At 40.1% G+C, this 26,619-nt stretch overlaps 1 protein-coding gene across 3 annotated transcripts; it reads left to right on the top strand.

The window, feature by feature from the left end:
* On the top strand, positions 1–26,619 carry Ing3 (inhibitor of growth family member 3). 3 transcript variants are annotated; one of them, XM_032906905.1, is made up of 12 exons: positions 1–142; positions 380–451; positions 2,504–2,604; positions 4,187–4,252; positions 15,352–15,448; positions 17,285–17,356; positions 18,106–18,192; positions 18,462–18,619; positions 19,103–19,296; positions 20,639–20,840; positions 22,406–22,444; positions 24,220–26,619. In XM_032906905.1, the coding sequence occupies exons 1-12, from the start codon at positions 115–117 to the stop codon at positions 24,334–24,336; spliced, it is 1,233 nt and encodes a 410-aa protein (XP_032762796.1). In that variant the 5' UTR covers positions 1–114; the 3' UTR covers positions 24,337–26,619. The 3 variants fall into 3 exon arrangements, with proteins under 3 accessions (XP_032762796.1, XP_032762795.1, XP_032762797.1); XM_032906904.1 differs by having other exon boundaries at positions 18,073–18,192; XM_032906906.1 differs by lacking the exon at positions 380–451 and having other exon boundaries at positions 18,073–18,192.

The raw sequence follows: 26,619 nt of genomic DNA, 5'->3' as shown, positions 1-26,619 counted from the left end.
TCGAGCGGGTGCTGCTAGCGGAGGCGCCATATTGGAAGGGACAAAACTCCGGCGACAGCGAGTGACACAAATAAACCCCTGGACCCGTTCGTCTCCGCAGCACTCAGGACCGCGATGTTGTACCTAGAAGACTATTTGGAAAGTGAGTGCGCGGCGCCGGCAACGCGGCGGGCGGGATCGGCGGCGGGCGGGAGCGCGAGTGGCCGGGCGGGCGGGATGGCGGGAGGGAGGGGGAGCGGGGGATGTTTCTTTCTCACGGTAACTGGCAGCCTCGTTGTGAGCCGCCCCCCCCTCACGCACGCACGCACGCACACACGCGTGACGCCAGCGCGTACCTTCGCCGTTGGCCCCGCCCTCTGACGGACTGTGCCTTTGACAGTGATTGAGCAGCTTCCGATGGACCTGCGGGACCGCTTCACGGAGATGCGCGAGATGGATCTGCAGGTGCAGAGTAAGTGGCGCGTCTCCACGGCCCCGCGCAGCCCCGGCCTCCCTCGGGCATCGCCTGGCGGGTCCTCCGCGCTACTTTTTTCAGGCTGTTACAAGGAGGCGGCAGGCACACCATACCGTTAACACGCGGGGCACAGCAAACACAGTGTTTGTGTACTGCATGGAGATGACGACACTGCACCGCAGTGGAAACTCGCGTGATTTTCAGAAGGTTTGCACCTGAGCCTGTATGTGGAACTTGGAGTTCTGCATTCAGACTTAAAAGTTCATTACATTCCTAATTTCTCAAGAGCAAAGACATAGAATGGCAGGTTCTGTGCAGCTGGTTAGGGACCCTAGTGAACTCGGAAGGCCGAACTTTGACAAGTTGCGTATTAATAGAAGACACTTAGAGCTCTCAACAGCGTGGTCATTTTCTTAGCCAAAAAAATGAATGAGAGAAATCAGATTTTGCCGAAACCATCCTATTGCTTTTTAGAAAAATGTAGACATTTGGTAGGATTTCCTACTCATTTCTTTCTTGTTTTCTAAACACAGTCAAGTAGTTCAGGCTGGTCTCATACTTACTATGTATCCTAGGCTGGCTCTAATCTCCTGATCTTCCTACTTTTGCCCGCCTAGTGCTGGGATTACAGGCATGGCCAGCTGTCAGTGCTTGGCAGTTTTATGTGTGACTTGTTTCCGGAATGAACCTTGTTCTTTTGAAAAGCTAGACTGAAGAGGCTCAAAGGTAACTTGAGTTTGCTAAGGGCTTGTTCTTATCATTCTTGGTCCTCTGTCGCCCCTCCCATCATTTCTATACCTTTTGTCCCCGACTATACTCATCTCAGTCTCTGGGTCATCTCTTGGGGTGCATTGCCCTGTAGCCTATCATAAACCTGTGACCAGTATAGGCATGCTTCTTCTTTTTGACTTTAAGGTAGTTGCAGTAATAAACATCTGCTGAGGCACATTCCAGAGGGATTGAGTAGAGCTTGGGGGCAGACACACTTGGGTTCACTCTCGGAGGACTCCAGTTCCTTATCTTTAATGGCTGCATTGCTGCCTTGGGGGCTTGCTTACTCCCCCCCCCCCTTTGTAAACAGACAGTCTTCTGAGCATTTAAAATAATACAGATAATTAGGATGTATAATACCCATTACAAATAGGTTTAGAATAAAGAATAATTTAAAATATTTTCAATCATTCAGTTCTTTAAAATTCTGGGATAGTTTGGATTTGGTCTATACATGTGACAGTGTTTTCTAGTTTACTTCTATTATAACCCTGGAGTTTTCCGAAACAGTGAGTACACATTAACAAAAGTGTCAGCATGGGTACTATCAGCAAATGCAGCTGGAAGTAAACTGTGTTTGACAATCAAGATTAACTAGAATGTCTCACCATCTTCTTTAAAAAGCCATCCTGCACTGAAGTTGCTTAAACGATGAATATAAATAATGGGCAAGTTTTTCTCCATTTCCATCACAACAAAATCCCTTTGATTTATTTTTTAGCAGTCTTCCACTGAGGTCATTATTTTCGACCCAGGCCTTGGCGAACCTTTACATAGAATGAATAGCATGTGTGTGAGTGAGTTAATGGTGTCTCAAGTGAGCAAACAGTCACATACATCATACCTTCCTACGAGAGGATGTGATGAGGTGCTTGGCGCTCTCTAGCAAACATTGACTCTAGTGTCACAATTCTTATTAGAAGAAGTCTGAGAACCTTGCAGCAGCATTGTCAGTAAGCAACTCTGATTGCCATAACCAGCTGACGTAATGCCGTTAGCTTTGACTTCAGTGCTGTGCTATTCGAGGGTCGTGGCCTAGATCCTTGTCCATGTGGTTAACGCTGCCTTGGTTATTGGAAATTGTTTTGAAATAGCAAAGTCAGTAGAGAATATTTCAGCTTTTAAAAACTAAGGTAATGAAGGCATTACTGCTCATAGCACAAAATGCATATAAGTCACCAGCAAACTAAGACAGTACATTGTGGTTGTCAGACATCTTTTCTTTCCTCAAATCAAAGCAGCTGGGTTGGCTAAGTATGAAATGTTTTATTATGTCAGATGCAATGGATCAACTAGAACAAAGAGTCAGTGAATTCTTTATGAATGCAAAGAAGAATAAACCCGAGTGGCGAGAAGAACAGATGGCATCCATCAAAAAAGTAAGTGCAATGCCTGCGATGATTGTCAGTCTCATGGGGACCCTTTGGGAGGGATATTAAAATTAGGGAGATACCTGGACATGGGGTGAGAGGCTTGGGGGTGCTTGTTACATTTTAGAATAGCAGCTCTCAACTAAGAGGACGAATGACCCTTTCACAGGGTTGCCCGAAAACACAGGAAAATACATTCCGATTCATACCAGTAGCAAAGTTACAGTGACTGAGTAGCAGTGGAAGCAATTTCCTGGCTGGGGCTCACTACAGCATGAGGGCCTGTGTCAAACTGTTGAAGGGTCAGCATTCGGAAGGTAGAGAAGCACTGGTTTAGCGCTTCCTGTCATTCTGAGGTTTAGCTAGTGCTGTGGGACTTAAGGCTGTCCTGCAGATTAGATTACAGATTAGAAAAACTCACTGAGTTGTGCATGTGGGATCAGCTGTCTTTAAGGGTGCACTAGGAACACAACTTCAAAGATTTGACTTTGGTCCTCACTGCCATGTAGCTGTGTGACTTGGGTCAAGTCTTTTAGTATGAGGAAGAATAAATCCTTACACCCAACCTTTATAAAAAATATTCAGGGATATACAGAAACATAATTTTGGAATTAAAATTTTCAATTATGTTAGTTATTCATCTGTAAGAAAGATTGTCCGTTAGGAGAAAAGTGGTCCTGGTTTATAAAAATACCCAGGTATGAAGAAAGTTTGAGCTTGTGCATGTAAATTTAGAGTTAATTGGCCATCCCATTTGACTAAAAGGGTTTTTATGTAGCACAATTTGAACATACCCCCAAAGTCTATTTGTCTGTGGAAGCACATAGGATACTTTTTTTTTTTGAAAAGTAATTTTTGTTCTTTTTAAAAAATAATATGGAGAAATATGAACTATAATTTGGGTAGTATTAATTTATATCTAATTTAAAATTAGAGCTGTTGACCAATTGGATAGCAGAAACCTACAGATCAGAATCCTTTCTATCCTGTATTTTTGCTGTAAAACTTGGGGCTGGAGATTTAGCTCAGTGGTAGAGCACTTGCCTAGGAAGCGCAAGGCCCGGGGTTCGGTCCCCAGCCCCGGGAAAAAAAAAAAAAAGAACCAAAAAAAAAAAAAACACTTTTAGAAGACACGGTTTTATTCCCAGCACCCACACGATGGTTCACAACCATCCTAACTGCAAGTCAGGGGATCCGATGCCCTCTTTAACTTCGGTGGACACATGATACCCAAACATACATTCAGGCAGCACACTTACACACATAAGATACTTTTTTCAAGTTGTAAAAATGGAGTGTTCTAAGTTTTATATGTTAGCTAAATCTTAGCATTCTTTTGTTCTTTCATAACTTCCTAGTAAAGAGGGTGGACTTGCTATAATTTTCTTCTATATGTATGTTTTCTGAGATTTTTTTTTTTTACATTGCACTTCATTTCTAATGCTCTCCCAACCACCTGCCTGGAGGCTTGTTATTGTTATATGAGATGAGCAAGTGATAACCCGGTTTAGTATTGAGAAATCAGGAATATATATGTATATGTATGTCTACTAAAGTTACCAGTGCCTAAAATGAAAATATTCTTCTTTAGGACTACTATAAAGCTTTGGAAGATGCAGATGAGAAAGTACAGTTGGCGAACCAAATTTATGATTTGGTAAGTAAAAGAATGCACGTTATGATCTGTGTGCTAGAATTCTGGACTTTATCAATTGTGGTAGCTTAAGTGTAAACTGGAGTGTTGCTCTCTTGATCATATTTACTTTGCGAGTTCAGTGTCTGTGTCTTGGTTCTTTGTGGAAGAGTCATAGAAGTCCACAGTGTTTAGTTAATAGGTCAAGACCCACACATTTCAGTGATGACTACTGTAAGTTTGTGGGTGATATTTTTATTTTAGAAAGAATTGGCTTTATTTAATTAATCCTGTTCTACCATTTTGCAATTGTTTCTATGATGATGTGGTTAAGAACACCATGTTAGTGAGAGTCCCTGGTAGTCTGATTAAAATGAGAAAGAGGGTTTCTTGTATCAGTGTTTACGTCGAGGATGCTAATACATAGTGGGCATCACCTGGGTCAGGTACATAACTGGGAACGTCAGATTACACACACCTAAAGAAAAAAGTGAAGCAGACTCCATGTTAAGTGTGGGCTTTTTGTTTTAGTGTTTTTGTCTTACTGCTTTTTTATTTATTTGTTTTTACCTCTGTTTTTTGGGTTTTTGTTTTATGTTTTTGTTGTTGTTTGAAAGAGGACATGAAGTTGGGTGGGTAGGGAGGTGGGAAAAATCTGGGAGGAGATGGGGAAAGAGAAAAAATATGATGAAATATATTGTATGTAAAAATAATTTTTAAAGAAAAAAACTGATGAAATATATTGTATGTAAAAAAAATTTTAATAAAAAGAAAAGAAAAGGAAAACAAAAAAAGGTGTTTTTTCTTGCAACAGTAATTCCAAAAGTTTGAAATCACCAAGAAGAAAGATATACTTACATGTGCTTCTTAAATTGATGTCATGATGACATCATAACCACATGATAGGAAGCCCTTGTTTTTAATGCAAAGCTTCTTACTGTGTATTTTAGAAAAAATAATTTCTTTTTGTATCAGAGTAAAGTCCATGTTCAATTTAGTTAACTTTAACTTTTATATTTTGTATCTTTCTTAGCTTTGCAGTGTCTTCTAGATACAGTTTTCTGTTGAAAGATACATGTGAATACAATGTTAGTGAACAGGACACATTATAGAAATGTTCTAGTTTCATCTCTTTACTGGTGTACATACTTTAACCAAAGCAACTTAGAGGAAGAAAAGATTTGTTTCAGCTTATAGGTTACAGTTACTTGTTGAGAAAAGTCGGGACAGGAAGTGGAAGTATAAACCATGAAGGACTCTTCTTGCTGACTCCTACAGACTCCTGCCTAGGCAGCTTATACAGCAGTCACGTACCCAGGAAATGGTACCACCCACAGTGGGCAGGACCCTCTCACATCACCTAACAATCTCTACACACACACACACACACACACACACACACACACACACACACACACACACACTCCAGTCATGCTTACAGGCTGCCAAGTTGATAGTTAAAGCTAGCTAGGACAAAAGACACCCACCTTATATATGATGCATGCAAATGCTTACATTAAACTAAAAAAAAAAATAGTATCACATAAGAAAGTATGCTATTTTTAATATAGTGAAATGTTTAAGTACTTTTTTAATCTTGTTAAACTGACCACTGTTTGAAAGGTACAATTGCAAATAAACTAATGTTTAAAAATAAAAAAGGAAAGGAAAGCTTTCTTGAAAACCGAGTGCTTACTGATCTGAGGCTTCTGAAAATGCTTAGGCCTGAGTTACTAGAGGTAAGTAACTGCTAACTTAGTAACTTAGCGCTGGTGGTGCATCTCCCAGATGAGGGCTGTTCCTTTTATTCTTTTACTTATTTTTGTTCTTTGACAGTTACACCTCTTGTGTAGAATGCATTCTCATCACTTTGACTCCTCAGCCCCGTCTCTCACCCCACCTCCTGCTGAGACATCTTCTGAAGAAGCCTTCCCTCCTTCCATGCCTCCTCTTCCTGGGTGACCCACTTTAGTCACCGACATGGGTGGGAGGGCATTTCCTGAAGCATGGCCAATTTCTCAGAGACTCCAGCACTGAAGAAAGTGACACCCCACCCCCCAGGCGCCATAACTGACAGCGGACCATCAGGAAGGGTGGACCTCATAGGTCCTTCTTATCCATGATGAAACTTTGACAGGCTCAATCTTGTGCAAGTAACCACAGCTATGGTGACTTCGCCAGTATAGCGCTGTGGCAAATCCAAAAGATGTGTTCTTTGTTTCACACCTTCCTGTTTGTTACTGAACCAGGCCTTGGAGGAGATTATGCGGATGCTCACTTAGGGCTGAACACACCCCATCCTGTGCTCTCCGCACTTTGACTAGCTTCTCTGCGTTAACTGCACACACTGCCATAAGACGGCGTCTGTGACCCAGGCTGAGGACAGCACTCACTGTACATATAAACCTGAGCATTTAGAAGGAGATTTGACATAGCCGTTCAGCAAAAACCATAGTAATACGTTCTTCTCTAGGGTCTTTGGCCTCCCCAGCCCTGAACGTTTGACCAGGTTTATAACATTAGGCATGAGTTCTGTCCTGTGGAGTGGGCCTCAAGTCCAATTTACTCCCTTTACATCAAGGCCACTGTGGACCAGAGGGCTCAGCTTGCCTGCAGGTTGTCACTACACCACGTGACTTACAGTTGGGCAACACTGATGCTTTCTCTCCTATAACAGTTTGCATAGTCTCCAGTGGCACTGGGAGAGGAGTGCACAGGAGACATTGTATACAGTTTCAGTGGCTTCTACAGCAGTGCCCGTCGTTCCTTAAGAAACAGGGTCTTTATCCCTGTCTGTTCTCCTGTGAGCCACCTTACCTTTTCAATTTTCTTTTTAATCTGAGACTGTAGTTGTTCTTGAACTTTTGTCCATATTGTTCACTACTTTCTCCATTGCTACCATTTTAAAGTGTCTTCACTTGCTCTGATGGTCACCAGCAGTCACGTGTAGCTTAGCACAGTTGGAGATCCCAGGCAGCGGTGAGGCCTCAGTTTTATTTAGATCCTTTCAATAACCACTGTGCATTACTCCTGTGTCTGAATGGAATCTGTTTCTTTTCTGTTCTCCCCCATGGTTGTTTCCAAAACAATGTCCTAATTTCCTACAAACATCCCCTCTCTAGTTACATGATTTTGCCTTTTATTTACAAGAATGTATATCATTTGAGGCTTTCTAGTGACCATTTCTGCAATTATTGCTATGCCATTATCTCTACCTGCAGGTATACAACTGTCATCTCTTTCTGTAGCTTTACTTACTGATCTCTTATTCCTCTACCACCACCACCCTGCAGTCTCTCTGTTGTACCTTTGTCTGTTTCAGGTGGGATCTCTCCATCTATTCAGGCTAGTCTTGAACTTATGAATGTTCACTTTTACTACCATTCCTGTCCCTTCCTACACCATCTTTGACTTGGCAATATCACATATGCATTCTGTTCTTTATCTTCAGACGTTTAAACAGTCACTTCTCCCTTATCTTTTAAAGACACTTAGACAGACACCCAAGCAAATACTGTCCTGAAAGAGTCTTTCTTGAGTTTCTCATTGGGCTTTTTGATGTTCTTTTGTCTTTGGTTGATTCCTAAATCCTTTGCAGTTTGTATTCTTGCCAATCTCCCGAAACTTCAGTTGATAACTTCTTCATTTGGTCCACTGGGCACTCGTAGTACAATTAACACTGTTTACCATTCTCTTTTCTTTGGCATTCTTTGTCATGAATGGTTACTTGAAGGCTAAACAAAAATGTTCCTACCTTTGTGGCCTTTCTTGGTCACAAAAGGGACTGTACTTTGAACTGTGAGCTAAAATAAAGATTTTCTTCTGTAAAAAAGAAGAAGGAGAAGGAGAAGAAGAAGAAGAAAGAAAAACAAAGAATTGCTCATAGATAATTTTTCACCCTCTCTCAATTGTCAAGAGGGCAGGGACGATCAGTTAGCATATCAAACAGTAAATTGTTGGCTCAGATGCTCTTTGTATTCCCTACCCCCTACCTTCCACACAGATTGCGACACCAAAACTCCTCCAGTCCTGTCTCCCACTTGATCGCCATGGCCTGATCATTTTAATTTCCCCACTTGTTTAACCTGCTAGTTCTAGTACTTCTTAAAAACAGCATTGTAATTAGAAAGAGTACAGTGTATATGTACTGAACTGTAATGTACATTCTGACTATTATGTATTATTATAACCATATCCTAGAGAATAGAAAAAGCATTGCTGGTCTCTAGAAACCCCCTTTGCGCCATTTCTGGTACCTAGGCCCTCTAATATATTCATCACTTACTGAAAAGACTAGAGGAACTTTTCTAAATGGTTTTTCAATTTTGATTTATCATGTTTATTCTTTTTTAAAATTACATATTTTCAAGAATTTCAAACATGAATATTTTATTTTCATGATTTCTGCCTTTCTTTTTCCTCCCTCCAAGACATCCTCCCATGTTTCTCCATGGCCTTTCAAATTTATGACCACTTTGTAATTACTATTATTATTATATATGTTCACATATGTCATCTATCTACCTACCTACCTATTTACCTACTTATCTACCTATTGATTCTCTTTCTCTCTCTGTCTCTCTGTCTCTATCTCTCTGTCTCTCTCTGTGTATGTGTGTGTGTGTGTGTGTGTGTGTGTGTGTGTGTGTGTGTGTGTGTGTGTGTGTGACTGGCTCTATTTATCATTGCTTATATATACATATCTTAGAGCTAACCACTGGGATTGAGTAACCAACAGGGAGCTCATCGTAGAAGAAATCTGATTCTTAGTTGTTGATTTCCTATGGCTCTTCATAGGGGTTGTTAAGTATGTTGGCATGACAATTGGGTATATAATGCAGATTTACTTAAACAATCATTATTGACATTTCATGAGTGCAGATTCTGTGTTATGTGTAGAAGACATCTACCATTAGGTGTCCTGGTCCTCTGGTATCTAAAATCTTTCCATCTACCCCCCTTTCCTGAGTCCCCAAGTCCTACTGAACCATAAAGATTACAAACCATAAAAGTGACTGGCATAGCAAGCTGTCCCCAAGGCTGCAATAGTGAGCCTTTTATCTTGGGAGTAACTAATCGCTGTCTTACTGGATTCGAGGCTTGCTCTTTCGGAGGAAGTGCGCGCCTGACATAGTAAACCTATCCACGTCCTAGAGAGGTCATAGACCCTAGAGAAGAACCTACTGCTGCCGTTTTCCTCAACCAATACAGTTTGAAATTATATTTTAAATATGTATGTAGAAACCCACAGATAAGTGTAGCTCTTACTCCTCCTCACAGCAGCTCTGTAGAGCAGATGGAGACTATCACAGAGATCCACAACTGGTCAGATGAAGAGCGAGTGACTGTGGGGTGCCCGGCTCCAGTTGATAAATCTATCATGCTTGTTCCAACATACACAGTCATCATGCTGGGGCCTTGATTGAAATCCATTGGTATTTTGTTCCAGACTTGGATCTGCAGGCTCCTTCTTGATCCTGTCTTTGCTCAGTTCTTTTTAGTAGTTTTAATATGTTCTCATGGGTTTTTTTTTTTTTTTTTTAGTTTCTTGAATTTCTTTTTTCTAATGCATATGATAATTGTGAAAGAGTTCCTCTAAAGGAAGAGTTGCGGATTTGCTCAACAAAAAGAAGCATTTAAAATGCTAAATCTTCGACTTGGCAAGGTGGCTCAGGTTGTAAACGCTGCTACGAAGCCTGGTGACCTGAATCTGATTTCTTGAACCCCCATGGTGGAAGGAGTAAACCGACTCGCATAAGCTGGTCTCTGACCTCTACAGGCTTGTAGAATAGTTGAGTAGACTTTACTAATTTGAAGGTTCAAAATGTGAAGTGTTCCCCAGAAATGAAGCTTTGTGGATGTGGAATGATGCTACTAGTAAAAACATTTATGTCTGGTTTTATTTCATATCTCGACAGCAAAGCAGGATGTGGATAGCACCTTAGATTATGAGCACATGAGATGGAGGTTTGTGTTGAGTTGACTCTGCCCTCAAGATACCGCCGTGTTTTATGTAAAGCTCCCCAGATCTGAAAACATTGGAAATCTCAAATGCCTGCAGCTCTGTATATACATTTTCTTAGAGGCACTGAGTCCGTCTGTAGTCAGATTTCATGTTTCAGAGTTTTGTATAAACGAGGATTTCATTATGCTTTTTCATACTGGAACATTTTCTTTGCTTTTAATATCAGTGAATGTATTCCTTTGACCAACACTATGCTGGTTATGTCATTTATTAAGGAAAAAAAAGTTGTGCATCTATGAATAAGAAACAATCTAGAAACAAAACAAAAAGTTACCTTGTTAGATAATTTCCTAAACCTGATATATAATCAGTAATTAAACACTTATTTGTGTTCCTTACCCAAATCCCACCATCTAAGCAGTTTTCCATTGCAGTACCCAGTCAGGTTGACTTCTGCCCACTTTGCCAAGACTCCAGCTTCTAGTTAGCGCTTGAGTGCTTTCCGTAGTTTGGCATTGTTCAGCACTCTTGAGTTTGCTTCCGTTTATGTATTCCGGCCTGGACCTGAGGAGATTGAACCTCAGACCCACATTCTGCCTATAAACTTCACCTGATAGTCTAAATAAGGAGATAATATTATGGGAGTCTAACCTTTTGATTTGTCTTTTTAGTCCCTGCTGTCTTTTAGGAAGATGGTTAGATGTAGCTTATGTTCTTGGGCCAAGTGCTTGGTTAAGCCAAAGACAGAATAGTTCACACTTTCGTTTAGTCATATAATTTAGAGATGTCAAGGACCATTTTATGGTTTATCAGGGGATACTTTGATGTCATTACTCCCTGTACCTCTACCAGTTCACCTTTATTACGGCAGAATCCTTTCCTGGGTAAACTTACCTGCTACTGCTATCGATTTTCTCTTAGGATCTAATAAACTACTCATTCTCTAAGGTCAAGCTAGATGTCTAAATTGGAAAATTCAACTGTCTGGGAAGTGATGGACCATGTGGAAACTTTTTAACAGTTACGTGTTTATTTAATGTAAGTCCATCACTGACACATTGTAAAATCTGAATATTGAAAAACTGACAGATTCAAAAGAGAAAAATAAAGTTCTACAACTCTAAAGTATTAGGAGATGGGTTTTGTTGTTGTTTCATACAAAGAGGCCAAGTCTGACTAAATTCTTTACTCTTGTGAACACGCCAAGCAATGTTTCTTTGCCTCAGAAAAGTCCTGGGAAAGGAGAGTAGTTTAGATTGAGCCGTTGTGGTTGGGGTTACAGAGTGATTTGGACCTGTAGAAGGAGAGCTTTTGTGGATAGCATTTATTGCTGTTAGGTGAGGAACTAATCATTAAGACTCTGTGCTTAACTTTGACTTTGGAATCTGTGGCAAACACACTTTCTCTCCTAAGTAGAGTAATACCCTCTTTATTACTATAAACCAACCTTACAAGTTCAAGTATGTGTAGAGGGGTGGCAGAATCGAAGACCTTGTTCCGCCTGACACCTGTGTGCTCATGACAGTGATCAACAAGAACAGGCCCTTCCACTCATGTGGGTTGAAGGGAGGTGCAAGATTTCAGTTAAGGTGAATTCAGCTCCTTTTATAGTTCTTCACCACCGTTTGCATAGCTCTATCTTGGGGGTTTCGCTAAAGGTTAATCATCTGGCCAATTTATTCTCTGACTTCTAATTTTAGTAAGTATAACAATGATAAGTTTAAGAAAAATAGTTCACATTCTCTGAGAGTTGCTTAAAAAGTAATTAGTTCACAGTTGCTTTTGAACAAGAAGCCATTTCCAGAGCTGCCACCCTCAGGGTGGTTACAGCTGCTCTGCCTGCTGAGGTAGGAAATTAGTTTTGAGGATTTTTAATTCTTTAAATTCTATTCTTCTGAGTCATCTAGTGAACTTCATCAATAATATATTTAATAAGACAATTTCAAGTAGAGAGAGGATGAATTAAGTGTATGGTGTGGGGAAAACGCCTACACATCACTTAAGACCGCTCTCCCAGCTGAGGTTCCAACATTCTTCCTCAGTTCTTTGTGTCACAGACTAGACCGTTCTTTCTCTTACTCTGAACGTACTGTTTGACTGTCTACGTTCTTATGATTCCCTCTTCCATCTCTTTAAACGCAGTGTGCTTTTCACTCAGTCCTCCGTGCTTTTCACTCAGTCCTCCGTGCTTTTACTCAGTCCTCCGTGCTTTGTGTCTGCCACAGCCCAGGATCACATGGTTTCATTCTGGGACCACGGACCACTCCCTTTGAACTGATGTGTATTTGTTTCATTTACATCATATCTTCAGTGGTCTGGTCTTTATTATGTTAAGCATTTTATGAATTTTGATTTGTTGGATAAATTCTAATTTCAGTGAGGGCTGGGATTTTTTTTCACCTCCGCCAAGTACATACTAGAAACTCAATGTTTATTGTAAGTTTAATTTTAGATAAATTGGTGGAAGGTTTTCATTGTGGTGTTTTAAAATGAATATATTTCATTATTCTGAGTTCCCTTAAGATTACATTTTGACAATGAAAGAGACACTATACTGTTGAATAATGGAAATTTATGATCATTCTTTTGTTGAAGGCAAGATGCTATTAGAGGGTGCTCAAAAGTTATCTGTGTCCTATGAATAGGAGTGACTAGCCCAAACATATGACACCGGTAGGCTTTGCATATTATAACCATGACTTCTACCAAATTCTGAAGAGTAATTTGTATGTAAATATTAAGTGATAACTAGGCTTTAAATGGCTGAAAAATGATAAAGAAATATGTTGAAAGTTGTTGCTAGCATACAAAATATAAGCAATAGGACATTATTATTCTATTTGAATTATGCATCTCTATGTTTAAAAAGAAAGAACAGTTTGTTCCTAAACAGAGTTTCAAAAAGTATTAGATATAAGTGAGGATGCATTGTCTACTCCATATAGACCATTAAATCTTATGTCTGTAATATGAAAGCTGTATAATCTTGTGCATGCCACTTTACTCATCTGAGCCAGTGGGGTGTGTGTGTGTGTGTGTGTGTGTGTGTGTGTGTGTTTTGCTTTTGCTTTGTTTTTTGTTTTCTCATGGAAAGAGGATTGCCTTAAATTTTAGGGTGAGGACATCTGTCCTAGCTATTTTTTATGTCACGTTGGCACAACTGGAATCCTCTTGGAAAAGGGAACCTCAATTGAGAAAATACCCCCATCAGACTGGCCTAGGAACAAGGGTCTCTACCGTGAAGAGACACCAGGACCAAGGCAACCGTTATAATAGAATACACTTTCTGAGGTTTAGTCTATCATTGTCAAGGAGCATATCAGCACACAGGAAGGCCACTAGAGCATAGCTGAGAACTATATTCTGATCAGTAGGGGGGGGCGGGTGGAGACAGAGAGAGAGAGAGACAGAGAGAGAGGGACACAGACACGGACAGAGAGACTGACTGACTGACTCTTGGCCTGGCATGAACTTTTGAAACCTTCAAGCTCACCCTCAAGTGACATGCTTTCCCCAACAAGGGCCCACACATGCTCCAGCTAGGCCATGCCTCCTAAGCCTTTCAAACAGTCCCCTCCCTGGTGACTAAGCATTCAAATCGGTGATGAGCTGGATGGGCTACCATCTTTGTTCAGACCACTCCAGCAAGACTGGCACGCTTTCTTAATTGATGCATATGGGAGGGCCCTGAGTGCTGTGTGAAAGCAGGCTGTAGAAGCCATGAGGAACAAGTCCATGAGCTATGACCTCTGCATTAGCTCCTCCTCTTGAATTTCACCCTGAAAGTAAACTACCCCTAAAGTTGCTTTTGGGCATGGTGTTTTATCACAGCAACAAGAACATAACCAAGACAAAATCGAAAGCACAGGGCACAGTTGTTACATGGCCTTAGCATCTGATCTGCATCTTGTCTTTCGTTTTGTCCTCCTCCTCTTAGTGTTAGAAACAAAGTATTTAATTGAACAACTTACTAGAAATTTGTTCTTCATCTTATATATTGTAATATATTGTGGTTTGGAGTTTGTTATGGTGGGGTGGGGGGAGTGTTAGGTTAACATTTCACTATGTGGCTCTGGCTGACCTGTAGCTCACCATGTAGACTATGCTGGCCAGGAACTTACCATGTAGCTCATGCTTCACTGTGGCTGGAACTCAGAGATCCTGTGTACTCTTTCTTCCCAGTTAAAGGCCTACACCACCACACCCAGCAGCTCACTTGTCTTTGAGATTCCGTTTTGTATTTTAGCTGTGCACATTCATCTGTTATATGGGTCTGTGTTTATGAGAGCAGTGCCTGTGGAGGGGGAATGCTGTGAGCCATCCCACGTGGGTGATGGGAACCTGGTCTCTGGTGTTCTGTAAGAACATAAGCACCTTTAACCTTAGAGCTGAGCCATTTCTCCATCTTCTGCTGTCCCTAGTCTTAACAGTGATCCAGTCAGGCTAGATTTTGGGAAAAAAAAATTGTTAGTGTTGTAATAAAATATCTCTTAAAGAATTTCATGGATATTTATTTACCTTTAAAATAGTAAGTTTGGAAAGATAACAATGTTTGACAACACTACTAGTTGAAAGTGTCATAATTTTACTGTTTTTGAAAAGATTTATAAGTAAATGATAAAATAAAAGTTTGCTGTACCTAAGCCAAGCTTTTTCAAAACTGTAGATTTTAGTTAATATTCCCTTTTGTTACATTAATGTTGGCCGTAGCAGTGGTCCACGTTGCTGGTCCACGTTGCTGCTGTGTAGCGCTGATTGCATTTGTTGGTTGAGAGTCTCCCCTCTGTTAGTCTAAGAGCAGCTCTGAGGCACATGCGTGGCTCCAGGTTAGAGCCCAGGCAGAAGGTAACTTAGGCACATTTTGAAAGTTGCTCTTTCTCCAGCCCTCAGAACCCTGTACTTACTTTGATTTTCACAGCCCCTCTTCTGAAAATCAGTCACAGAACATTTCCTAACAGACTTGAGACTCTGGTTTCTTAAAATTAAGGTTGGGGGAATATTAGCATAGTGCTCTAAGACTAAGGCTGATTAACTTGCCTAAAAATATGAAGCAGACTTAATAAAAGAAACAAATATTGAAGTTTCCTCATTAGACTGTGTGTTAGCTGGGCCCCAGATTTTGGTGTTACTTTTTTTTTTTTTTTTTTTTAAAAAACAGGTAGATCGCCACTTGAGAAAGCTGGACCAGGAGCTGGCTAAGTTTAAAATGGAGCTGGAAGCAGATAATGCTGGAATTACGGAAATATTGGAGAGGCGTAAGTAAAAGTTATGGTTTTCCATCACCTTGGAGAGTAGATTTCTCACAGGAGCCTGCCAGATCATATATGCCCTTTGGTGGGTGGTGGCCTCTGGGTCCCGTAACTTCTAGTCTAGCATTGACGTTTTGGGGTCATAAACCCTGAGAGAAATATACAAGCTGCCAGTCTTTATGAAGAGCGTACAAAGTCTTTCCAGTTTGTACTGTTTTCACTTTAAGATGGAGCTTGCTGCCCTGGCCTCCAGAGGTCTGTGATTCCGAGTGTGTGTGTCCACATTGCACACTCTGTGAGTGCTTAATATCCACATGTGCTAATTTGGTCAGGAGTTAGCAGAAAGGCAGAAAAGTGCAAGTGTCCAAAATGAGAAACGAGTCGAATCTGTTGTACATGCTTGAGCTCAGAGGAAGGTTGGGTTTTCCTCCTCAGGAACTTCTTGAAGCTTTGCCTCACCTGTGTGAACGGAGGTTTCCATTGGTTCCATACCACTTCCTCTTTTGTTAGGAAGTCTTTTCAAAACCTCCCCTTACCAGAAGAAGCCGTCCTAATATTTTTTGTGTTGTTGCAAGATATTTGTTCTTGATGTGCTTAAACTCAGTACAAAATATTTCCTGGGCTTAACTCTGGAGACTTCCTCAAAATGTGAGCAAGATTGAGGTCTGTCTTCAACCACTTGAACATCTTTTTTAGCCTAAATAGGTGAGATAAAAGCTTGTTGGTAGGGTCAGAGGAGGCAGCACTGAGTGTTAATCGAACCAAGTTAGTCCGGGGGGTGGTTCCTGTGAGCGCTCAGTTACAGTGTGAGCGCTCGGTTACAGTGTTCCAGTGGACCTCATTCCTTGGTACATTCACCGGCCAGAACTTGTTCCTGTTTCTACTGCAGATAGTGGGTTTCATGACCACATGGTACCCAAGCTGTGTTTACACAGGCGCATGAGGGCAACTGGACAAGCCCAGCGTGTGTCTGTTAATGAGAATTGCAGTTTAATTTAAAAGTCGATCATCACTTCACATAATTATCTTCTTAATTGGTGATACTTTTATTCTGGAGGAAACTTATCTGAGGATAATAGATATTGGGAACAAAGTAAAATATCGTATGACGGCCTTTGAAGGTATTTTTCTTTTTTCTTTGGAAATGTTGTTGGTGGCTGTGAATAAGCCATGCCTGCCTACTCACTGCTGCAGGAAGCTTAATAACACATCCACTCCAAGGACCCAGACACATGAAATGGGACTGCATCACATAAAACTCTTGCATCCTGCCCCCGACATAGTTTTATCTCAGCAATCATTAACAAGTTCAGAGCTTCTGTAGAAGGTTTAAGGTTCGATGTGAGGAATTGTAGCCTCTACTTTTTGCAAGCAAAGCCCTAAGCTCTTTTGTGGAGTTGTTGGTATCACAATTAATTTCTGTGATTGGATTTCTTCCTTTGTATGCAGTAATATCACCTGGACCTTTAGGATTACTATTCAAAGACCTTCAATTCTGTTACTGGATTGAATCATTTAGCTCTGACCATTCATACAGTTGTTGTGTCCTTTTTCCTATTCATGGGGTACCCAGCATCAAAGATTCTCCAGGTAGATAGCAGCGTGTTTCGAGCTGTTGTCTACCGAGGAGAATACTGAGAAATGAGTCTTACTACTTAAAGAGAGGATTGCTCACCATGAAATTTGAAGACAGTAACTCTCCACATGTCTGTCTAAAATCATATTGCATATGCACCAGAATTTGACAGTCATCTGTGAGGGGGCGTATGGTTTGTGATTGGTTGATGTGTGGAGTTCTATGGTGACATTTAATCCTGGCTTGTCTCTGTGCCCTCTCTCCAGGATCTTTGGAATTAGATGCTCCTTCGCAGCCAGTGAACAATCACCACGCTCATTCACATACTCCTGTGGAAAGTAAGTCTGCTTCAAGGACAGTTTAAAACTGTGAATGTCACCTATACATTCTCTTCTATTAGCTCCACACAACCAAATGAGAAATAGCCTTTCCTTTCCCTTTTTAAAAACTAGGCTTTTTATCACAGTTTACTTGTAGACTCTCCATTTAAGCAACATATGTTTAGCTTGGGAGCAGGAAGTCTGTTCTATAAACATAGTGCAGAGTATATAAAACAGACCTAGGGAGTATTATGACTGACCTGAACTATGTGCTTCTTCACATAGGCCCATTTCTTTCAGCCTTGCCTCTCAGTGCTCAGCCTGATATTTGTCATGTGATAAAATCTCATTATTACTGAGTTAGCGAATAAGGGAATTGGTGGTGGTGCGACAGTTTTGAGAAGCCAATTCAATAGGAAAGAGGGGGTAAATTGAAAGTTATACTAAATGATAGTCAATATATTAAAATGGATGTTCTCTCATGATATATGTGGAATTGTAGTCATCTTGGATTGTCTTTAGTTTTTTGCTCCTAGTTTCTAAAGTACTTGAAATGTCTGTTCTCTCGATGAAACACATGACAAAGGCTGTTTGCTTGTCCCCTCCTTGGTGAGCATAATGGTCCATTTCACAAGGAACCTAGATCATAACTGTACCGTTTATAAAGGGGTGGAAGTATTCCTCTCTGTAGTCCCCTGAAGGTTGAAATTTGTGAATTCTTTCTTTTGATTCAGAAAGGAAATATAATCCAACTTCTCACCATACAGCAACAGACCATATCCCTGAAAAGAAATTCAAATCCGAAGCTCTCCTGTCCACCCTTACATCTGATGCTTCTAAGGAGAACACGCTGGGTGAGTTTGTTCTCTTGAAAGGGGTAGTTTGCTTGTTTTGTTTGTGTTGGAGTAAGGGATAGAGAAGTACTCGAGATTACAATTCACACATGTGCTGCCTGTTTAAAGTCTACATGTGGAGAAAAGGAAAATTGCTTCGTATTTCTCAGTTGACTCAATTCCTAAAGTATATGAAGAATTTAAATTTCATGATTATATATGGTGTCATAATTTATTTTAATCTCAGTAACATTATGTTCTCTGCAACCATTTTTATTTCTTCTTTACAGGCTGTCGAAATAATAATTCCACAGCTTCCTGCAACAATGCTTACAATGTGAACTCGTCCCAACCCCTGGCATCCTACAATATTGGTTCATTATCTTCAGGGGCTGGCGCAGGGGCCATCACCATGGCAGCAGCTCAGGCAGTGCAAGCAACAGCACAGGTAAATAGTCGGAGGTTAGAGACAAATGCTCCACTTTGTTGCCGTCATTGGCAAACCTCAGTAGGAACCACTAGGTGTTAGCAGAGGTCTCACACATCATGTGGTTTGAGTTTGAAGGTGCACTTTTAGACTAGGTGATGTTTTATTAATAATGCAGAGACGCTGTTGGGTACAGGGTGATGCATCGTGCGTACCATACGCTGACCCCTCTCCCAGTCAGTGTTCAAGTTGCCTTCTCGTCATCATGAGGACAGTTACTGTTCTCTGTATCATCGGGCTTTCCTCTGTGTTGTCCTCAGTTAGCTCATTTCTGTAGTGTGCACACAGTGCGAGTTGAGACATTCCATTTCCCATGTTTATTCTCAGTTTAGCATAAAAGTGATTTTGAGTCTTTTATGACTTAAATAACCATAGCATATAATACTTAAAAGAAGAACATACATATGTACACATATTGATGTTGTCAATACATGTCTACTTAAGATGAAAGAAGGACGAAGAACATCGAGTTTAAAAGCCAGTTATGAAGCATTTAAGAATAATGACTTCCAGCTGGGAAAAGAATTCTCCATGCCCAGAGAGACAGCAGGCTATTCCTCCTCGTCGGCACTCATGACAACCTTAACACAGAATGCCAGCTCCTCGGCCGCCGACTCTCGCAGTGGCAGGAAGAGCAAGTAAGTTTTGTCTTTGTCCAGATTGTTTGTGTGCAGCCTGTCCATCATGTCTCCAGGGATTCCCACGGCAGGGTGCGGTGGCCCAGGCTGGACAGTGGGCTAGGCAGACAGCTCTCTGCACGGCCTCTCCTTGGAGGCAGGAAGTCTTTCAAGCTGTAGAGTCATTTATAATTGTTCTGAGGTTTATGTAAGTGGCCTCTCTTTACTTTCCTTTGTTCTCTCAGATAAATCATTTTGTGACATCATTTCCACAGTTAGCTTAGGTGTTTAGTGGTAAATTAATATAAACTGCAAATTATATCCCAGGAGGTTTTTTACACAAGATTTTTTTGTTTTGACTAACAGTGAAGTATCTGAATTTTTGCCTATGTTCCTAAAACTGATTATATGATGATATGTTCTAGGTTCATTGTTCTATGTTCAGGTATATTCTAGACCTTGTATGTGTGAGACTTAGGTGACTATATAAACTGCAGAAATGAAAACTTAATCCTGTGCCATTGTTCATCTAAGGTAATGACTACACTGGGTATTTATACATACTGCAAATTCAATGTTCATCTGTAAGTTTAGCACTTCGAAGGCAGGAGCTCAAGGCCAGCCTAATCTACATAAGGAGGTCAGGCCAGCCAGGACTACAGTAGAGACCCTGTTGTCCGAAGGAAAAAAGGTGCAAATGAGAGGCCAGAAGAATTAGTTATCTAAGAATTCATTGTGATTTTATTTTACATTTATTACTGCTCTACAAAATCTCCTGAAAGAATAATCAATGTAAAGTGTCCACAGGACTGTTATTCATTTTAAAATTGATATGAATCACCCACATTTAGTGAAACTCCTTATAATAAGTTTCTGCATTTATTACTCTAGATTAGAGTTGGTGGTAAACAGTTCCTGAATTTTGATACTCTGAGATCCATATTTTATACTTGGTAGACAGGGTACATGCCAGCTAACGTTAGGACTTTTACCAAATACTTTCATATATTTGTACTTAGGTTTTGATGAGTACTCTTCAATTTACTGTAAAAACAACAATGTGAAATAGTGTAACTATTATTCTTGAACACTACCAAAAATTTTAAGTCAACAATAAATAGTAATCTTAACTTAGAAATTATTTTTAAAAGTTGGAAAGGTTTTAAGAGAATTTTCTTATATTTATTTTAAGTAGAAGATTTTGAGACTATTTCCTTTTTAAAGGAAATTGTTCTCTAGAAAACAGAAATTGTAAACGTAGCATCAGACCTCAGCATGCCTTTCTTTCCTTGTCGGTTACTAGTCACTCTCAGGGAACCTTCCCAGTGAGCAAATGCACCTGATCTTCCTTTAATTCTTCCAGAAACAACACCAAGTCTTCAAGCCAGCAGTCCTCCTCCTCATCCTCATCCTCGTCCTCCTCCTCCTTATCTCTGTGTTCGTCATCTTCAACTGTAGTACAAGAAGTTTCCCAGCAAACAACGGTAGTGCCCGAATCTGATTCCAACAGTCAGGTCGATTGGACTTACGACCCAAATGAACCCCGGTATTGCATCTGTAATCAGGTAAAGTCTGCTGCGTGTCTGTAAAAGTGCAGTCTGAATAAACAAGAAGGAAGATAACTTTCAAATCAGCACATTTTTATTCTAGCTAAAATCAAGAATGATTTATTTACATAATTTATTTACTGAATTCATAAAAGTAGTATATTTTGCTATAAATACCAAGAATATAAAGAAATGTGAATTACATGTAATGTGGACGTTCCCATACTACCTATGGTGAGACATTTTGATGTCATACCCGCATGTACCTTGCATGCATGATGTAATATCCCATGAGTCATGTGGTTTACACAGCAGAAATTCATCTCCTTGTGGTTTTGGAGACCAGGAGATCCATGATTAAGGTGCTGGTTAATTAGGTGCCTGGTAAGGCCGCTCTTTGAATTGAAGACAGTCCTGTTTTTACTGAGTTTTTATGAATCAGAGAGAAGAAGATCATATTGTGCAGATACGCAAGCATGTGCCAACGTCCTTTCAGTTTTTCTTCTCAGATAACCATGGGAACCATCAGATTCAGGCTTTACTTAACTATAACTTCTCCTCACGGACCCAGTCAGAGAGGGCTATGGCTTCAAAATAGAAATTTTAGAGCTGTGTAGACATTCATTCCCTAACAGATACATACTCATAATATATATGGAGGTTATATGGTTTTTATGACTGTGAGTTTGATAGTAATAGTCACAATATGTTCTTTTTATAACTGTCCTTTGTTTACTAAAAAATACTCATTTTAAAATGTTTTCAGAGTTAGCTCTTATACTTTGTACCATAATTTATTTAGTGCATACCTAGCTGTATATTATAATTCTCTTTTCTTTTTGATTACAGATATTTTAATAAGCATTATTTTTAATGTAATTTCTTTCATACTTTTTATTAATCCTTTTAAATTCAGTGATCTTATCAATGTTTAATATAGTCTGCCAAGATACTTCTAAAACTATAGTACCTAAAATTGATATGCATAGTATTTCCTAAAGCCCAGTATTATTTTCTCTTACAAACTACGTGCCAGTTTGAAAGTTTTATATTACATGACCATTTTAGTTGGCTTTAGTACTGGGGTCTTTTAAAAACCATTTTATATTCTTCTGAATTAACTTCTAGCACAGTTGGCTATATTTTGTATTGTTTTTATTATGTCCACTGTTAATATTTTGGGAGATCCCCATCTCAAACTCTGTGGAGATTCATTGATGAAAACACCTAATGTGTACCTCTGGCCTCCGTAGGCAGAGTCAGTGAAATAGTCTGTTGGTACAGAAGTGAGCCAGGAGGGAGTAGGAACCATCAGACGGCATCACCACCACACCTTGATCTCGGTCGGTGGCTTTCCTAGCGAGTTCTTTCAGACTTCCAAAGAGTGGGTGGTTTCTGGGCAGATCCTTTTGCCTTTTCCCATAGTCTTTAGGAATGACAGTCGCAAAACCCACCATATTCTCAACTTCGTCTTAATTGTGTGTTTATTGAGTTTCTCTCGCTTCTCTGATACTATAAACACCTGGTTTATAGTAAATGCTTGTTACAAAGTTATAATGTTCATCTCGTTTTCTTTCACCCAGGTATCCTATGGAGAGATGGTGGGATGTGATAACCAAGATGTGAGTATTGTATCTCTATACTGGGATGTAAAAATGTGGATGACTGAGTAGTTGTCTTACTAACTCTTCTTCCCAATTCGGAAATCAGGTTTCCATTTGTGACAACTACATTATCCTGCTGGAAGCATCTACGTGGCCATTAAAGGATCGTGCCTTTTAATGATTTTCCTGCCTTAGTTTTTCAGAGTGGTATTACTGGGTGTCAGGTTCAGATTAAATTCACAAGGATTGCTGCCGACAGTTCAAGTGCTTTCCTTTCTTTCTGCCTAAGATACTATATTTACTAGAGTCCAGGCTGTTTATCCCATTGAAGAAGTGAAACTTCCCTAAACTCTTCTGGGCAGATAATGCTCAGAGCTAATTAAGACCTAATGTGGGCATCCCCTCCCGTTATTGCAGATTTCGGCATTCTCTCCACCAGGGACCTGGGCTGTATGAGCCATCTCTGATGGGAAAATTAGAGACGGTCTGAGAAAGGATTCCTGCTTCCTTTCCTAGGAAGGGTATTAGTTACTTGATAAGAACACCGTGACAGGGGGCAGCTTACGTCAAGGGAAGAGTGTCTTTTGACTTATGGTTCCAAAGGAAATACAGTCCATCTTGGCAGGGAGGGCATGGCAGCAGGAGTGTGAGGTTGGCCTGGTAGTCAGGAAGCTGCCCGACACCATTTCACCCACCTAGTGTAGGCAGAAGGCGAGACAGCAAGTACAAGTGGTAGCAGGGTATAAACCCCAAATCCCACCCCCACTGAAGCACTTCCAGCAAGGTTCCCTGTCCTAAAGGTTCTAGAAACTTCCTAAACAGTGCTACTAGCTGGGGACCAACTGAGCCTATCAGGAAATTTCATGTTCAAACCACAAAAGGGATTTAATTTAGGTTAAATATGCACGTTTGATTAAATACTGAACAGACTTTGTCTAGGGATTTTGGCTCATTCCTTAACTGCCCTACAGCAGTTACCTGTCGTACTTCAAAGGAATAGCATGAAATCTGTGACCGTGGTGACACCAGTAGTATTGGAATTCTAATATTAAGAGTCACAAGGATGGGCCTTGTTGCAGTGACAGTTGTGTGTGTTCCTTCCCTGGCAGGGTGGGTGCAGTGTGCTCTTTAGAAGGGCACAGGCCCTCCCCAACTGTCCTATGCCATCGTGTGTGTGTGTGTGTGTGTGTGTGTGTGTGTGTGTGTGTGTGGAGTGTTAGGGGTGTTTTAAAGCAATGTCCTCTGGGGTCCCTGTAGTTCCTCCTGTGCTGTTTAGGTCTTGAGAGTTCCTGTGGAGTGAAGAATTCCTGAGCATTTCAGAGAGGATTTTCCTCCATATCTCTGAGTAGAGCACCAGAAAGGAAACCCAGACACTTAATGTCTTTAGTTACAGCTGGCTCATTCCACTTCCAGGGAACAATTATGGTTGGATATTTTTAAGTCTTTCACATGTTTTCCTTCTTCATGTAAGATTCATCTTCTTTTACCTTTGGAAGATGGCATTGCCTGACTCTCCAAGTTGACGGCGGTGAATGAATGTCCATTTCTTAACGCTCAGGCATAGAGTCCATGAGCCTCCCTCTTATCAAAGAAGCATCCTTTTTCTGTGTGTCCATTTTTTCATCCATGAGGTAAATCAGTCAGACTCAGGAATGTTTTAAGTCATTGCCAGGGTCAGGAAATCTGATTGCACACGTCTAGGTTTGGTTAATGAAATACTGTGTGTCCTGAGCAGTTTTTTACTAGATGTTCTTTAGAAATACCAACCCCCTCTTTTAATTTTTCCTTTCCAGTGTCCAATAGAGTGGTTCCACTATGGGTGTGTCGGCTTGACAGAAGCACCGAAGGGGAAGTGGTTCTGTCCGCAGTGCACGGCTGCCATGAAGAGAAGAGGCAGTCGACACAAATAGAGAGGGGCTTCACCGCAGGAAGGGAGAGCTTCAGCTCGGCATTTTATACGGGACTCTAGAAGGAACGACACGAGGACGAAGAAACAACTCATTTCCAGGAGACCACTTAAAGGATTACATAGACAATCCTATAAGATCTTGAACTTGAATTTTATGAGTTGTATTTTAATAATGTAAGTAAATTATTTATGCACTCCTGGTGTGCTATGAATATTATTCCAGTTAGCCTTGGATTATTTCTGTGGCCAACATATGCAGACATTTGTACTCCTCAACCATTTTCTCAAAGTAATGGGCATTCTATAATTTAAACTTCAAAGAATTCCAACGATGAAGATTTTAAGAAAGAATTTTATATTCAACAGGTATATTCTGCTGCATGTACTGTACTCCAGAGCTGTTATGTTACACTGTATATAAATGGTTGCAAAAAAAAACAAAAAACAAAAAACAAACAAAAAAAGTCAGTCCTTCGAAAAAGGATTAAGATAATGGTTTTTAAGATGCCTTTATAATAAGCTTTGTTTCTTTGTGAAACTCATTCAGCAGGCTGAAGGGATTGGTTTATGTGATAAAGTGGGCTGAGGTCCTCTAGAGTACCTGGGTACATAAACAGAAACTCCTGTAGGTAAACCCGATCCGTGCCATTAGTCTACATGTTTCTGCATCCAGATAGAATGCCACTCAAGCTCAAGGGGGTGGGGGTGGGGCCTCTGGGGGAAAGGGCGTTAAAGTGATACATTTTTATACCAAATGTGTTTATTTTTTTGTGCGAGTAATCCTTAAATTGGAATTGTATTAGGTGTTAAAATAAAGTTTTTTAAAAAAATAACTTGTATTTATACTTTACACACTTAATTATGAAAATTTCTTAATTGCAATTTATTTCTAATTTTCATAATCGAAAAAAGGTTAGAGGTTAGCATGCAGAATGCTATGTAATCTATGATTTCTATAATAATGGTTGGAAATTGTGCTATGAGGATAAGGAAAGAACATTTTAAATGTAAATTTGAAGTGTCAAATGTATTTTTCTAGACTATTTCTCTGGCTTTGCTTTGAATCTAAGGGATATAAAAAGAACCTAATTACAGCAGATACAATGAAAATCATGGCTATAGATGTTTGGACTGGAAGCAGTGTGGCCAGTATGATTTAAAGAGACCTTAAAATACAGTTCTGTTTTTAATTCTGTGACATCGTGATGTGGCAGTTAATTAACTCTTAAATCACTCTGGGCTTTGTGAAACCAAGGCAATGCAGGTTTCCAAGCACTCCTACTGTGCGTGCAGTTTAGGCGATGGACTTCACATAGTGGAGGCTTCACTTAATAAATGTTCAGTGGATGGGTAGAAAAATTGATGAAACCTCAAAGATCAGACTTCTCAATATTGAAATATATGAAATCCATCAGACTTGTGCTTTAATGAAGCCCACTTCTGAATCTTTTAGAATGTACTCAAAAGGCAGTGTTAAATCTATGTAATGCTACCTAAAGGGTAGAGATTTGACAGATTTTAGGAGCCTCATCTTGCTGTAAGATCCTGGAATGCTGAATTGACACAGGCTTACTTTATAACTTTTGTCAGCCCCAAAGATGGGTTCATACAGTCCTTAGGATTTAATATCATCAAGAGTGTGATGATTTCACAGTATTCTGTAAGCCTCTAAGCAATGTATACAGTTGTTCTGTTAGCTCTGGAGATGCTTGGATGAGAGGCGTTTATAGGCTTACACACAGTCACACAATGTGACTCTTCTAAAGTCATCCACCCTGAGAGCTATCTAGAGGACATCACCTTATTTGTTGAGTCAGGAACATTCCTATATTGAGTCCCTACAGCTCCTCTCTCTCTGCTGTACTTAAGAGTCTCTTAGAAAGAAAACAAGGTAGCAAGCTTTGAGCTCAAACATTGACTCTCTTACAAACTATATATAAAGAAAGTATATACACCAAAATTTTACATTAAATACTTAGAACTGAGTAGAACCTGTTACTAAATTAGATAGAGATGTATATACGTACATACCATATATTAGCAAACATGGAACTACCTCATTAAAGCAGCCCTTCCAGCATTAATATAATACACTTGTTGCATTTACACCAAGACATTCAGAGTCTTTGTTGTACAAAACTTCTGTAACAGTGGGTGGCATAAAAGGCCCACGTGTGAGTTTGCAGTTTATAGGTGGGGAAAAATGAGGCCTTACTGCTGTAGTGTATATTTAAATGTTCATGGTAACACATTTGAAGCAATAAATGGCTTAATTAAATGCCTA

The sequence above is a fragment of the Rattus rattus genome, chromosome 6, assembly GCF_011064425.1.
Source record: "Rattus rattus isolate New Zealand chromosome 6, Rrattus_CSIRO_v1, whole genome shotgun sequence".
Taxonomy (NCBI): Eukaryota; Metazoa; Chordata; class Mammalia; order Rodentia; family Muridae; genus Rattus; species Rattus rattus.
Note: the sequence above shows the minus strand (reverse complement) of the source record. Positions and strands in the feature narration are given on the sequence as shown.

Coding starts and splice junctions, on each gene's coding strand:
- Ing3 (XM_032906904.1), top strand. CDS start 115: ATGTTGTACCTAGAAGACTATTTGGAAA. Junction 143..379: donor CCTAGAAGACTATTTGGAAA/GTGAGTGCGCGG, acceptor TGCCTTTGACAG/TGATTGAGCAGCTTCCGATG. Junction 2,605..4,186: donor AGATGGCATCCATCAAAAAA/GTAAGTGCAATG, acceptor ATTCTTCTTTAG/GACTACTATAAAGCTTTGGA.